The following is a 15532-nucleotide window of genomic DNA, read 5'->3' as shown; positions in this document are numbered from 1 at the left end:
CTTAGAGAGCGTCTCAAGACCAGGTAATAAAGCAGGATCCACCAGAGAGAGACCCCCAAGTTACAATTTCTAATTTCCAAACTGAAGTGAAACTGAAGGAATAACCCAAAAGTCTCTTTGGACGTACAAGAAGAGTTTATCATGATGTCTTCAAAACCAGTTTATGCTTTAAAGTTTTATGATGGATTTGAATAAAGAAATCATTCAACCTTTATGTGGTCAATTGACCAGCAAAATCGTGGGGGGGTTTTAAGATGTCTTTTCCCAGGAACCAGTCAGTAGTGTTAGTACGATTACAGTCAATTTCAGTGATTAATGTAGCTTTTAATGGAAAATGTATTTTTATAGCTTTTATATTAAGTTTCCTTACAAAGTATTGTAGTAAACTTCTTATGATTTCAGGAGGATATAACACGGCCGCATAGTGGAGGTCCCTGTAATTAGTCTTTAGCTATGCCACAGAAAAAAAGATCAAACGAAATGGACACACTTGAACCCTTTCTCAGTTATTACAACGCTGTTACGTGTTTATAGTACCGTCATTACGGTAACGGCGCAGAAGTCACGCCTCCCCTGTGTAATCCTCCATGGGCGATGAGGAGCTCCTCTCCGCTCTCCATCATCATCTGCAGAAAAATGCGAGCGGGGAACGGTAACAAAATGTCAACTCGGGCTGCTCTCCCTCACTCGCAGACATGAGCGGGGTTCCGTCTGCCTCCTCCACCCGCAACAAGTCGCTCTCGCCATGCGGATCCACTGCAAAGTAGTTGTGATCGCCGTGTGTCTGGGAGTTTTCTTACTTTTGTACTTTTTGGGGGGTAACGCCGCGGACGATCCGCTGTTGAAAGAAGTTGTAGAGGAGGAGGAGGAGGAGGACAGCAAGTCTTCCCCGTCGTCTCTTGGGCTCGGACGCGATGTTGCTGCAAAGTTCGCCCGGAAATCACCCGCTGGAGTCGGTGTGCGTGCGGAGGAGCCCCTCAGGGGACGAAAAGAGGGGAAAGCGATCAACAGAGGTGCCAGCGTGAATGCAAAGAGGTGAGGTGGAGTTTGTTTCTCTCTTTTCTCGCTTTTCCTCCACGCCTTTTCCCAATTTGCGCGCGCACACACACACACACACACACACACACACACACACACACACACACACACACACTAAAAGCATCGTTAACTACTCGGCGCTGCTGATTCTCATCTTTCCCCGTCGCTGGGAAGTTAAAGGAGTGAGTGTGTCAGCGTTTAATCGCACTGTGAAGGAGACGTGGCTCCCTCCATCAAACTGCCTACATTGCGCTCAAGGACGCTGGCTTCACAATAGCCTGATCTGTCAGGGGACACTTCAGCATGCATACGTGCATCTGCCTGGCTGCCTTTTTTATAACCATTATTTTTTTTTTGCTCTCATTTATGGGACTGTGAATCACGCTGTTGCAATCAGCGGGACTGCTCAAATATCAGGCTGAAATGTGAGTAGAGAGCATGACTAATGTGATTAGGTGGAAATGTTGGCAGTGTTTTTGCAGAGAAGACATCAGACAACAGCACAACTGAGTGATAAATCATTACCTGACCTCTAAATCTTCATCATTTGACCCTTGGTGTTTTAGACTTTTTTTTGTTCTAATCCTCTGCTGTTGTTAAAGGGATAAAGGTCACCTTGACAGGCGTAAATGGCAGTTCATTAGGCATTCATATGTGCACAGAGTGGGTTTTGGCTGCCTGTTAAATAGTTTCACTGCAACACTGGTGAGATATTACTGGAAATGACACCAAACGGAAACCCATCCTGTTGACTGTTCTCTTGTCAAAGTCTGCCAGAACAATCTAGGTTGGAGCGAAAAGCTTGTCAGGTGTGATTTTTTTCCTTTTTCCGTGATTAAAGAAAAGCTGCACCCTGACAGATGATCTGATTAAGCCACCACCTCGCCACAGCCTCTCAAATTTAGACAAAAGGCAGTGTTTGGTACTATTTCTGTTCAAGGATAGGAGCATTTTGTTATGTCTTCCAGCTTTCTAATTTCAGCCTCGTTCATCCCTTGTATTTCACCTTGGTTTGAATGCCAGAGATGCCGTAATAACCACAACGTGGTTGTGGAGATACCCGCTCCACTGGCAGCCAATAATATGTATTCTACTCCAAAGCCAGACTGGAGGTTGGGGACACTGTTTTGTAGATAAAAGCCATCAAGGCGTTACTTTGAGAAAGGACCTTTTACGTCCTCCCAGAAACCACACTCCTCCGTGTGTGCTCGGCACTGATAAGGGAGATGGGGTGGAAGGGGGTCACCAGTGGCAGAAAAAAAAAAAAAAGACTAACAGGTTTGGAAAATGCTCCAGACTGACTGCTGCTGCTGCTGCTGCTGCTGCAATTAGGAGAAACACACTGAGCATCTGGACAGAGCCTCCAAAAAACTTTCTCCTATTAAATGTATGAGCTAATCATTTGTTTTAATCTGACAGTGTAAACACCAGAGGAAGCCTCAGCGAAACAGTCAGTACTGACACTGATGATGAATCATAGGGATGACAAGGATTTCCACAGAGAGCCGAATAGTGATTTTATGGCAGAGAGTTTATTTCTCATATCCGCTGTCGACACTCTGTTCATCTGTACATCTGAGCGCTGGACAGATTTCCTGTGCAGCATGCTTCATAGACAAACATCCCTGTTTTTCCTCATCGTATCATTTCCTCTTGACACATCACACTACTTCCTGTGGCCAAAAATAGAGAGAAGAGCTACAGCTACCATTCAGAGACAAATGATGAGCCGATTAATCCATTTGTGACACAAATAAAAAAAGAATCTAAAATCATTTGAATAATTAATTAATCATCATTTATCAAGTAAAAATGCCAAATATTTTCTGGTTCCAGATAAAACCTCAACTTAGACTCTTCTCCTGTAAGATACACACTCCTTCACTCTGATCACTTTATTACATTCAGCATGTGTATCACAGGCAGAATAATACACACATAACCCCTCAACCTGCTGCGTTACATTGAATTAAGGTCTGCATCCACAGGATTAGATGGGTGTTGATACTTTGTGTTGAGACAAATCTCTTGCCCTGTCACTTCAAATACAGTTCAGCAGCATTCCTTGAGGTAAAGAAGTCGCTCCCTCGCAGTGGCATTATGCACAGCTATAAAAATGTCATCGTGCATGACCGAACACTCTCCCTGCCAGCAGTTTGAAATCTCCCTGCCTGCCTGTGTAGCCCGACCTGGTTGGACAAGGTGTTTCTGTGAGACTCATCCAGAGTAATTACATCTGTCTATTACACTGGCTAACTCACTTTAAAATTGCTGGTGAATGAGTCATGGAGGGTGTGGAAGGACCAAACTGGAAAGATAGAAAGATTTTCATTGGGTAAAATCCAGTATTGCTCAAGAGCAGGACATGAAAGCCAAAGATTAGAAAGTGATAAATGATGCCAAAAAAAAGGCTAAAAGGTTACCTGGAAAGACGAAGGACGAGGTGATCCAGCAGATGCTGAAAGAATTTGTTGATGTGCCAATCTGAGGAGCAAATCTGAATTATTGTTGCCGCCCTGGAGACTCGTGCTGACCCAAGGAAACAAGACAGTGGTGCATGTTGACACTTTAACTGTGTCAAGATGACACCAGTGTGTGTTACCCTGTAATAACCAGCTTAGAGTTCTTATTTGTATTTGCCACACTGATGAAATTTGTCCAGGGACCAATCCAATGAGCACATTATAGCCAACACACAACAACTGTCCCGCTGCCAAAGCTTTCCCAGAGGACCTTTCACTTTACAGCATGAAGATGGGAAGGCTGCTGAGATTCTATGTCACCATCGTACAGCATGTGTGTTATTTTTTACTTGCGTCCTCATTCTTCTTGTCTTGATACATTTGTTGGTTATCTAATTTTCTGTGTATTATTTTAAGGAAAAAGAAAAGGAAGCGATTGGGTCGGGAGTTTCACAGACCAATGAGTCAACCCTCGATAAGGACTGGTGAGCAGTCGCAATGTTTCAAATTTCAGGAGGCACATGCTGGGTGTACGTGTTGGTCGCAGTTGCCCAGTTGCAGAGGTTTGCAATGGGCAAGTGCAAGACCCACGCATTGGCCCGTAGAATTTATTAGGATAACGCAAAAGTACTTATTCCTTTCACAGGGAGTAATCAACTAAAGGAAGCTTGTTATTGAACCAAATAACCTGTACAGAACAATTTGGGCAGAATACACACTGTCACACTAGTACTGAGTACTCACCTGATGTCCCAGACCTTTGTCAGTGTCTGACCTGGTAGTACAAATTTCATCAGGTTTAATGAGCACATCTTGGGTGAATAAAGCATTAGACGGATATCTCATATTTTGTTTAGGTGACTCAGCTTGGCATCCTGATGATTGCATAGCGTGTAACAGGGTGACTGAAATGAAAACAGATTGTGTGCAGTTTGAGTCATGTGGCTGTGGCTACACCATAAACCGTTCATGACCACTCGCACGTGATGTGCAGCCGGTCTGAATAACTATCCGTTGGTCTCACTGTCCTATAGTCTGACATTTTAAGCTTGTTTTGGAGAGCTGAATTTTGTCTCTGCCCACCCAGAGAGGAAGGGCGTAACAGCAACATGTTTGGTTTAATGTCTTTGATATCCACTGGTTCATGTTTGATACAAGCCCAACAAATGGCACAGCTATATGCTGATTAATGAAATGCCTGTAAGGCGCTCTTTGGTGTGGGTTTAACTCTGGCTCTTTTCTCCTGTACGTGTACATCTTTCTTTGACACTATCTTTTTTCCTCTCCTTACATGGTTTGAAAGGGTTGGCCGCGGTGCTTTGTAGGCAGAGGGCTCCTCTTATGCTCGCTCTGCAGCCAGTAATGAATTCAGTCCTTTTGTACCTCTTCTGTGCTTTTTGACTGCTTCCAGATGTGGGGAACACTGCCGTGGCACAAAACATCATGTGTGCAGCCCATGCTTTATGCAACAACGAAATTTGTTTTTTGTTTTGTCATCCAATTTTATGCAGAAATCATTTCAAGGGCACTGATTTTTGCATGACTAAGTGCGACGTAATTACACTTGTGTAGGAGATATGGATTGCATTTTCTGCGGGAAAATAGGAATGTGTGTTCAACAACCTTGACAGAGCATCAGCCTTTGAAGCGTGGCAGACAGATTTCTCAGCACCTTCTCATTCATCCTAATCTGCGGTTCATCATTGTCCCTTAGCCATGCAGAAAATGAAGTGTCACGCTTGGAGACTGCCCTGCAACCCACCTGTCAAATTTCACTCTTCTCTCTTACTATCCATTTTATGGTAGACTCTTTGCTTCCTCCGAACTCAGAGGAAATCCGTGCCGTTTGGAACGCCGCAGCCTTTAGACGTAGAACCATTTTGCCTTTCACTGTTCTCTAAGAAAACACTACATGCTGAAACGAATGGTTCTCTGTTCTATTTTGTGTGCCCGTCTTCTGTCCCTACGGCTATGAAAATATTTATGTTGAACATGTTGTTATTACAACCAGCTCCGTGTAGTGTGTGTGTCCTCGTGCAGACAAGTAGATGATATTGGCCTTAGCTTGAGGCTCCGCTGTTGTACAAATGTTTCCCCATCGTAGTGGGAGATACTCTGCACTGCTGAGTGTATTTTAACCAAGCAGCAGCTTTATCTCTGCAGAGAGAGACAGATTTCACATCACATAAAGGACCTCCTTGGCTTCGAGCAGGGAAGAACCAAGTCCAGTGGAAACTTGCAGAGCTAGTGTGTGTGTGTGTGTGTGTGTGTGTGTGTGTGTGTGTGTGTGTGTGCAGCAGTGTGGAGGTGGCGTTGAACAATAGGCAAAGGTGCAGATGTCATGTCTTTCAGAGAAATCCTTGACTCGTCTGTCTGACAGCAGGAAGAATGTGGTGATCTGCTCTTCTTGAAAGCTTCGCTCGTTTCCTCTGTCTCGATTCTCGTAAAGTCCAAAATGAATTTCTGTGCCGCTGACATGTTCATGAAGTGACATGCCATTACTGTTCAGCAGTCGCATGTCGACAGGTGAGGAGGAGAACTTACACGTACCTCGCAGCCATAAATTCTGCCTTCTGTAGTGACTCTCAACTGGCTCGTCAGCTGTAGCTAATTAACATTAATTCCTCCATTTGTAGTATTACATAAATACTTCCTTACATTAATACTGCGTGTACTGTTTAATGACGTATGGCTCAGTCACATTTTGATATGTGAAAGGATGGAGTGGACTCCATCTTTATGCCAAGTAAAACAACAACAGAGTGGTCTGCTGCTCCCTACAGATGTAGGAGGGCCACATTACATTTGACACATCAGTGTGTAAAGGCATTGAGTATAATATCAGAATCAGTTGTTTTAAATAAACAAGAAATATTGGTTTCCACCTTCAAAATTCCATATTGGTCAAACTTACCATGCATGACTCCAATTACCCCAATTCTTTCAGTACTTTAATTTTTAATGTGTGTTTTGACTCGAGTATAGTCCAGTTCATCTGCTATAGAGTCCAAGTTGCTCTTCACGGGCTGTGCAGGACTCAGGCCAATTTACAAGTGATGAGTGAGGGAAACAAGGTTTGTGAAATAAGTGATTGTCAGCAGATCCAAACCCCCTCCATGTCCCCCACACATGGCCTTGGCCCGTTTAGATCACATAACACTGCTGGGTGGAGAAAAGTGCACATCCTGCACATTATTTGTTCAATTAATGGAGCCAATTTTTTTATCTCTACCCTTGTTGTTGTATTTCATTGAAAAGATGACATACCAGTGTAAAAGTGTTAAGGGTTAATTACCTTACTGTGTGTTTTCTGGTTTCTTTTGTACTAAACTGTCAGTGACTGTCTTCCTTTGCCTTTTCCAGTAAACCACGTAGTTATGTGGCCCGAGCTGTGGTCAAGCGCACCCGGGCTGAGGAGGTCATGCACTTGGCTGTGGTGGCTTGTGGGAATCGCCTGGATGAGACCCTGGCCATGGTCAAATCGGCCCTCCTGTTCAGCCTCAAGAAGATCAGGTTTCACATTTTTGCTGAGGACCCCTTGGCCCCGCAGTTTAAAGAAAGGGTAAGAAGCCTTCAGCTGCTGAAGCCTGAGTGTACATAGAGCAAAACCAGATAGGATAAACCTCTGCTACTCTTTTGAGTTTGTTTTCTGTGTGCACCTTTTCTCTTCAGAGGATGCTCTGATTTCTGATTTAATGCAGCACATGTTAAATATTTCCCCTCTCTTTGTAATGGATGACAGCAAGATCAGAGCACTTTTAACTCTACCTGTCTGACTCCCTCTAGTACAGACATATAACCCTTTTATCTCAAGCATGGGGTGTAATATATCACCAAGACACCCGTGCTTTTCCCTCCAGTATCACTTCAAAGTCACCTTTACAAAGGTGCCGGGCATGTTTTTGATTAGTTCCACTGATACTGTAACTAACAGTCTATTAAAATTACTCCAATTAATGGACCTCGAACAACACCTGAAGCGCCTCAAACAGCTTTAAATCCAAAACCCTAAACCTGTGATCTTGCCGTCATGTATGTGTGAATTATTGCCAGGTGTAGAAAATCCCCTTTGTGGAGGACAGGGAGTCGTGTTAGTCAAGGCCTAGATAATGTAGCACATATGCTGGGTTTGTACAGCAAGGAGCTTATGTAGAGACGCGGTGTTAACAGACATGGTGTGGTGTTTTAGAAAGGTTGGCCACAATCTCTTTTGATCTCTCGTCCTCGTCAGCACAAACCCTGCCAACAGCTTGCAGCGCTCTCACTCTTTTCAGGGCCAAACTGTTAAACTGATGATTATGGAGGGATTCGGCGTCTAACCGGTCATATAACACAGGCTTCAGCGATGCGCTGCAGACACTAAGAGGATGCCTTCCTTTGTTTAGACTATTGGTTTTTTAATAAAACAACAGCTGGCAGCTGCATGGGTTCAATGAAGAACCACACATCACCACGAGACATGACTTCATTGTTTTAAATGACGGGCTTTACGCTCTATTTTGTTTTGATAAGTCTGTGGAAAGAGAGAGAGAGAGAGAGATTAGCTTTCAGAATAATGATTGTTTATCATGGCTCTTTTTCTTACTCGGCCCCTTACAAAGTCCATTAGACGCTTCCTCTTTATTAATTGTTGCTTTACTTCCAGCTGGACCAGTGGCCTCGCTCCGTCTCAGCCAAGTTCCAGTACAGCATCTACCCCATCACCTTCTCTGTGGGGAACGCTGACGAGTGGAAGAAGCTCTTCAAGCCCTGTGCTGCTCAGAGACTCTTCCTCCCTGTAAGGCTGCAGCACTTATCTCCCCTCATATCCTCAGTCACCATGCATAATGCGATTATCTAGTGTTCAGAAAAAAAAATGTCATTAATCCATTTCATTTCCACTCAAACAACATTTTCCTACCCTTTATTTTATCTCAGTGTATGGGTATAATTAATTACTGGCATGGTGATTGATGATTTCACACCTTTTCTGCAGCATTTACTTAACAAATAAGCAGTCTCCAGGGACTTCACCCAGTAATTTCATCAAGTGAAGGTTGTGCCTGGCTATTGATTTTCTTTTTTCTGCTGGCGTTCGTTGAAATAGCAGCCAGCTTACTTACCATGTAATGAACATATTGCAGGTCAGACAGATCCATAGTTTTTTCCTCTCACTGCAAGGCAATCAACAAATATTCACCATTCACTTTATTAGGAACACCTACTGAGCTCCTCATAGGAGTCTTTTTACCAGTTAACAGTCTGAGTTATCTAAGGGGTTGACTGATCCATCGTGATTCAGTACCATCACATAATTTCATAGATGTTTTAGCTTCTAATGCTGCAGAGTGTAGCCAAGTTCTGCCTTTATTTCTACTGGTGTCCTCTCGTGATGGGAGTGTTTTTCTGGAACTGAATTTTGGTGACATGATCATAAATCTAAGTGCCAGATACTCTTCTGGGGGAAAAACATGCAACAGCAGGAAACACAGCAATCAATAACACAGGGCATGTGTTTAATTTACCACTGCAATGATTTGTTTTAGTGCACATGTGATATTCTCATTCCAATTCTTTTCAGCTGCCTTGTCATTATTCATCTGTGTAAACCGCAGATTGTTTGTGTTGGGTTGCACACTATTTGTCTAATTACATTTCATAGTAATGTTCAGGTTGCATAAGTATTTAAAAAATTGTGTAATGTTTCCAGTAGTGAACTATTTTTTCTAAGTAGCAGGAAAGTGTAACCAGCTGCTACATCACTGTATTTGATTTTTTTCTTGGAAAAAAAAAGCCCAGAAATATTGGGGCTTTGCGCTACATCCCGCAGTCTGTTCTCCACCAGATATTTGAGTATCACCTCAGTATCACCTCAGGATGTTCTGAGTCAGGAGGGAATCAGGCAGTAAGCTGGTTTGATTGTGCAGAGCAGAGAGAGAGGGAGCAGAGACCTGACCTGAAGGACACAGCTGTCATTGGAGAGCTGTTCAGACGGGTGGAAGCTGGTCTTGAGTCAGTTTCATTCACTCTCATGTTCTTAATGGTATATTGTGAGTGGTACTTTTTGTGACAGCGAGTGCTGAACTGCGAGGTAATACATAATATACTCTGTCCTGATACAGTATATGGGGGAGATACTTTAGCTGTCTGAAATATAGTTTAGACTCTCCAAGTTTCTCAGCTCCATGGCAGTGAGGAGTAAAAAAACCACCTTCTGTCTCAGCCAAACTCTGTGCAGATTTTCTGCCATGCACTGACAGCACAATTCATCAATGGATACTGGAAGTAATTATGTCAACAACTTCAGTGTTTCTTCCACAGCCCACCTCTGTCTAGATACTGACGTTTAGTTTCATTCTTTTATCACAACATTATCATAAACTGTGGAAACAGCAGTGAAAAAAAATCGTAGGTTGTCAGCTCTTGCTGAAATTATTGCAATTGAAAAATTACACTTTTCCACACTATAATTTTGTTGTGTTAATATCTGAGGGAGCCTGTGTCTGGGAAAACAACCCGTTTGTGCAAACAGGGAGATGTAGTATGACACTGTGAGAAAATATCTTTGTGAAATGTCTTGAGAACTGGATGGATTATTATACTTGATATAGACATTCATGGTCCTCTCAGGATGAATTGTAATAACCTTTGTGATCCCTTGACTTTTCCTTCAGGGCCGTCATCACGTCAGATTTTTCTGACTCTTTGGTTTAGGGCCGCAGCTAACAGTTTAAAAAATGTTTTCTGCATACTTTATAGTTGTATTTGACTAATATGGACAAATAAAGTTCTTGATTGATTGATTGATTGATTGATTGGTTGGTTGGTTGGTTGGTTGATTGATTGATTGATTGATTGATGTGAGTTGCTGTTTGTTCAGAAGGGGAATACTGGGTATAACATTGTGTAATCATGACCATTCAGGTTCTTTAGATGGTCCGCGGTCGTAAATATTCTGCTGATGACTGTTATTGTGCTTCCAGGTCATCCTGAAGGATGTGGACTCATTACTCTACGTTGACACAGATGTCCTGTTCCTGCGTCCCATGGATGATATCTGGAGTCTCCTGAAGTCTTTCAACAGCACCCAGCTAGCAGCGATGGCTCCAGAGCATGAGGTCCCCAAGATCGGCTGGTACAGCCGCTTTGCGCGCCACCCTTTCTACGGGGTGACAGGGGTCAACTCTGGTGTCATGCTGATGAATCTCACAAGGATCCGCAGCACGCTGTTCAAAGTAAGGTCAAAACACTGTCATATTTCCCCATACGCTGATCAGTGGGAACGTAAAGTGAGCTGTGATTTCTCCTCTGCATTCTGAAGGGTTTTTTTCTTTAAGCTGAAGTCACAGGCTGAGTGCACTGAGTGGGCTGTGATTGAAGCTTTCTGATTACCATGCTAGCATCACAGACTTCTGCCCTCGGAACTCAATTTAGCAGCTCTCCAGTTCTTAATACTGCCAGCAAATTGCAAATGGAAACTGGAATGTAAATGCGCTCCTCCTTTGATGATGTGTTTTTTTTTTTTTTTGGGAGGGAAAAAAATGGCTGCTCTTGAGCTGTTTGCGACTGAATGCTGTTGTCGGTATTTCAGAACAGTATGATCCCCAGTGGCCTGTCGTGGGAGGATCTTCTACACCCTCTCTATCAGAAGTACAAGAACCACATCACTTGGGGAGACCAGGACCTCCTCAACATTATCTTCCACTACAACCCAGGTATAGACCTCTTTGGCTGTGTATTCATATCACCTACGTTGATCACAGGATGTATTATTATCACACTGAAAACACATTATGCAATAGCAGAATTAAGGCTACTGAAGGTCAATGAAATGCATAATTAGCACATCAAATGTGTGTATAGATGTATTTTAAAACACTGTCTGTACACTTTCAGCTCCGCAGTCTCACACTGTCAACGTGTTAACATAAATCGTGTCTTATTGCACAGCAGGTAAACAAGTCTACATTGTGAATGTTGATCAGTAAACACATGAGGATTTGGCTATAGGCAACAGCAGACTGAGTTCCAGCTGCAGCAGCCAGATGTGGGCATTAAGTGCTCAGAGCCACTGGCAGAGCTGGCATCGAGCTGGTGTTTGCTTGACAACACTGCAGAGCGGAGTGTTTGTTTTACATGTTAAGGCTTTCGGCTCCCTGCTCTCTCCGGAGGAATACTCACATTGGTCCATAGGCATTGTTCTGACCTGTTTTTGCTTGTTTTATAATCAGCAAAAAAATCTGAAGACTTTAAAGATCCCTACAGATCAGGATTTGATGGTGTTTAAAAGGAATCAAATGGAGCTAGCATTTTGATTCAAGTTTAAAAAAGACAGTACCAGTTTGTTTCCATTACCAGATCCTGGGCTCATTAAACTGTACTATACAATATATTGTTGCTATAATGGGTTCAAATGAAAAGCTACATATTGGCATCCATTTATTGTTTACATTTTATGTTCATACATACAGTATGTACACATTCCCACCTTGCAGCTGCACTATAATTACATTCAGCCATTGAGCTGCTGCACTGGAGCAGCTGGAGGTTGATTACTTTGCTCGAGGGTACCTTTCAGTGTAAACAGTTTAGTATGTTTTCCGAGGACTTTTTTTGCCACCTTCGTTTAGTGTGAGTTCGTAAGTAGATGGAAGAAAAGAAACATTCAAACTAGCAGACTATAAGGAAGAGGATGATGCCATTTTCCTTATTCTGTTCCCAACCAGTCCATCTTCCATTCTCTATACGTTTTTCTTTATATTGTTTGCGCTGTTTATGTGTGGGACACAAACTCCTGGAATGGCACAGGATGTCACATGAGTGTTCACTCTCATGAGCACTTAGTTTATCACTGAAGCCAGGGGAAGTTTCTAAAACACATCAGCTGTTGAATGCAGAAACCTGAGAATTGATTGCAACATAGTTTGAGGAACTTTCATTAAACTGAATGGGGCGATGCTCTGGAACAGTGTATCCATATTGGTCCATTGAGGGACAGCATATGTCCTCCCCCTGCTGGCTGTGTAGTGCCTATAAAGAATCCTCCAGTCATACATACGGTCCAGTGGGGATGGTGGTACCTGGTGAAATGGATGAAAAAGGTTATTATTCAATATATACAGATAGATAGATAGATAGATTGCCTCAGACCCCTGTTTACTGGGTGGATCTAGAGATATGTACTAAACCGTCATTCAGTCTTTCTATCCTGATTCTTCTAGGTGAATTGAGGAATCACTTTAATCAAACTTTATAAGCCACTTTCCTCAATTTGCCCTCCTGGCAATTGCAGTTGAACTGCGTTAGTAACAGTGTGTGTTGTAATAGATCAGTAATGGTGTGTGTTTCTGTGCATTTTTTTCCCCCCAGAGTGTCTCTTCATCTTTCCCTGCCAGTGGAACTACAGGCCTGATCACTGTATGTATGGGAGTAACTGTAAAGGGGCTGAAGAGGAGGGTGTGTCCATCCTCCATGGCAACCGTGGAGTGTACCATGATGACAAGCAGCCGGCCTTTAAAGTGGTCTACGATGCAATACGTGATGTGAGTGTTCCTGTAGGATATTTAGTTTTCACTGACACCATATGGTACTGATGCATAGCACCCTCTGTTGAACCCCACCCCCCACATCCATCCAGTGCAATGTGGATGTGGGTGTGATATGTGTGTACACACACTGAGCACTTTATTAGGAACCCCATAGTAATACTAGGTAGGGCCTCCCTTTACTCTCTTAACAACCTAAAAACATCCTGTTCCTGTGTGTGTATTTTATATATATATATATATATTACTTACAGTGTATATATTACTTACAGTGTGCTTTTATTGGTGTGGCAGCCACTAATAAGCCAACTTTGTATACAACTGTCTTTGATTTTGTGAGAGATTAGGGGTTAGGGTTAGGGTTATTTTCATCTGACTCTGGGTAATGCAAAGAAGCATATTTCCCAAAGTGTTGAATTGTTCCTTTAAGGACATGCGCTCAGAAAAAGAACTTTGAAGCTTTGAGTATTTTCTCTCCTGCTTGCATTAAACAATCTGGGTCAGTTTTTAAATTTAGAATTTGTTTTCTCCGGCAGCGGAGTCAGTTCCCCCTGCTCTGTTGAGATAAGCCTCTTAAAGATGAGCTGTGTCGTAATTTATGATTAACAGAGAACCCACCCTACCTCAACCCTGCTGACAGAATTTGTAAATACCATTTAGTTTGTGATATGTTCCATTAAAAACTATCAAAGTGAAACAGCTTTGGGACCAGAACTGACACAGGGTAATGTCTCTTTCCCCGCAGTTTCCCTTTGAGGACAACATGTTCCAGTCGCTCTTCTACCCCATTCAGACCAAGTTCCTTGACACAGTCAACACCCTGTGTGGTCGAATTCCTCAAGTCTTCCTCAAGCAGATAGAAAAGACCATGAAGAAGGTGTTTGAAGAGAAAGTGGTCCGACACGTCAGACCGCACAAATAACTGATGGAGAAATAGGACAGTGTTTTATCTGACAACACCAAGGACCGTCTATGTGTGAATTATGTGTCATACCAGCATCTCCCAGATAGAACTGGTGGCTCAGCGTTTGCAGTGTGTTCAACACATGACACTTCCTGGAAAAACGGTCTTATGAACATTATGATCCTCTAGTGATGGAATGGGTAATAAGCCTATGTATACAGAGAAGCATACAGTGCTGGTCAGTGATGCCGTAGAGTAGGTTTGCCTTATTGCCGTCTTAAACTTTTCATATCCCGATTATGTAGGTGGTGATGAAATGTATGATAATGTTGTAAAGATATGGTGGGGAAAAAAAGATTGCATGGATTCTTTTTTGTCAAGGAAAAAATAAAGTATCAGTTCTTCATCTCAAGTGTAAAAGCAAAATTGAAGGCATATTTTTGTCAACCGAGTGTTTAACAAAGGTATCTGTCTTCTTTATTTTTCACCGTGAACATATCTTCTAAACAAGTTGACTTTGGACTTTGGAGAGCTTTACTACTTCGAGTAGTAGATTCATAAACCACTCCTTTAAAATCATGTGAATGTTTTACCAGCAAATAACTTGAAATGTGTGCCTGTGTGAATGAGAAGAGCTGTGAGTTACTGGTCTGTTCTGCAGTTTCTAAATGCCACTGACAGTATTAAATACAGTACAACAGAGGAAATATGGACTTTGATGTTACACACTGAATGTTAAAATGCACTTTCATGACGAAATTAGGACTGGATGGTTGTTTGTACACATGCCGACATTAGATGCTACACTGTCCACACTGTCCGAGAAAACGAATACCAAAAGTGCTTGCGTTTAAAAAAAAAGTTAAATGGTTAAAAAAGTGACATACTGCATCCTACAGCTGATTATGTGCCATACAAATATTCGTGTCTGCCATGTTTACTGTTACAAGGAAATGAGTGGACTGGGCGTGTGTGTTTCAGAGGGTATCTTAGTTTGCAATATGATGTATGTTATGTTGTGAACACTTGGGTCATATGTTTTAGCAACACTTCTTTAAATCTAGTGCGATGTTTTAAACATATCAAATCATTCAAACTGGAAACTGAAAATGGCTGTACAGCCATCATGTGTTTCTAAATAAAACAATGCAATACTGAGCCTGCTTCAGCCTCATTTACACAGGCAATGTATAGGAATTGTAATTCATGAAAGCAATACAAATGGATGAAATGCATTTTCCTCAAAACTGTATGTCACTTACAGTGTGAGGACATATGTTTCAGGTACATGCTGTATATGAAAGTGACTTTTGCATCATAACACTAAAGATCTGTTTTGACATTAATATATCATTTATGTTTATTTTAATACTATAACATCATAAAATAATCATTTGCCAATGCTTTGAAACCACAGGATATTACCTGAATTTACCAGTCTGTGGTCCACAAGTAGACTGACAGGTTGGTACAAAGTCCCCCAATTCTGTCCCTTTAGGTTTTAAAAAAAATGTAGTTCCTTAACCCCAGTTTCAGTTCCTTATTCCATAAAATACCTGTAAAAAATATACAGTAACATGGTAAATGTAGTTCCTTAAGCCCAG

General features: G+C 42.2%; 1 protein-coding gene across 1 annotated transcript; it reads left to right on the top strand.

Annotated features, from left to right (window-relative positions):
* Positions 1 to 611: 611 nt before the first annotated feature.
* On the top strand, positions 612 to 15081 carry gxylt2 (glucoside xylosyltransferase 2). Its single transcript, XM_041032891.1, has 7 exons — positions 612 to 1035; positions 6864 to 7062; positions 8146 to 8277; positions 10463 to 10714; positions 11071 to 11194; positions 12849 to 13021; positions 13770 to 15081. The coding sequence occupies exons 1-7, from the start codon at positions 746 to 748 to the stop codon at positions 13944 to 13946; spliced, it is 1347 nt and encodes a 448-aa protein (XP_040888825.1). The 5' UTR covers positions 612 to 745; the 3' UTR covers positions 13947 to 15081.
* Positions 15082 to 15532: the final 451 nt, after the last annotated feature.

The sequence above is a fragment of the Toxotes jaculatrix genome, chromosome 3 (assembly GCF_017976425.1).
Source record: "Toxotes jaculatrix isolate fToxJac2 chromosome 3, fToxJac2.pri, whole genome shotgun sequence".
NCBI classification, from domain to species: domain Eukaryota; kingdom Metazoa; phylum Chordata; class Actinopteri; family Toxotidae; genus Toxotes; species Toxotes jaculatrix.
Note: the sequence above shows the minus strand (reverse complement) of the source record. Positions and strands in the feature narration are given on the sequence as shown.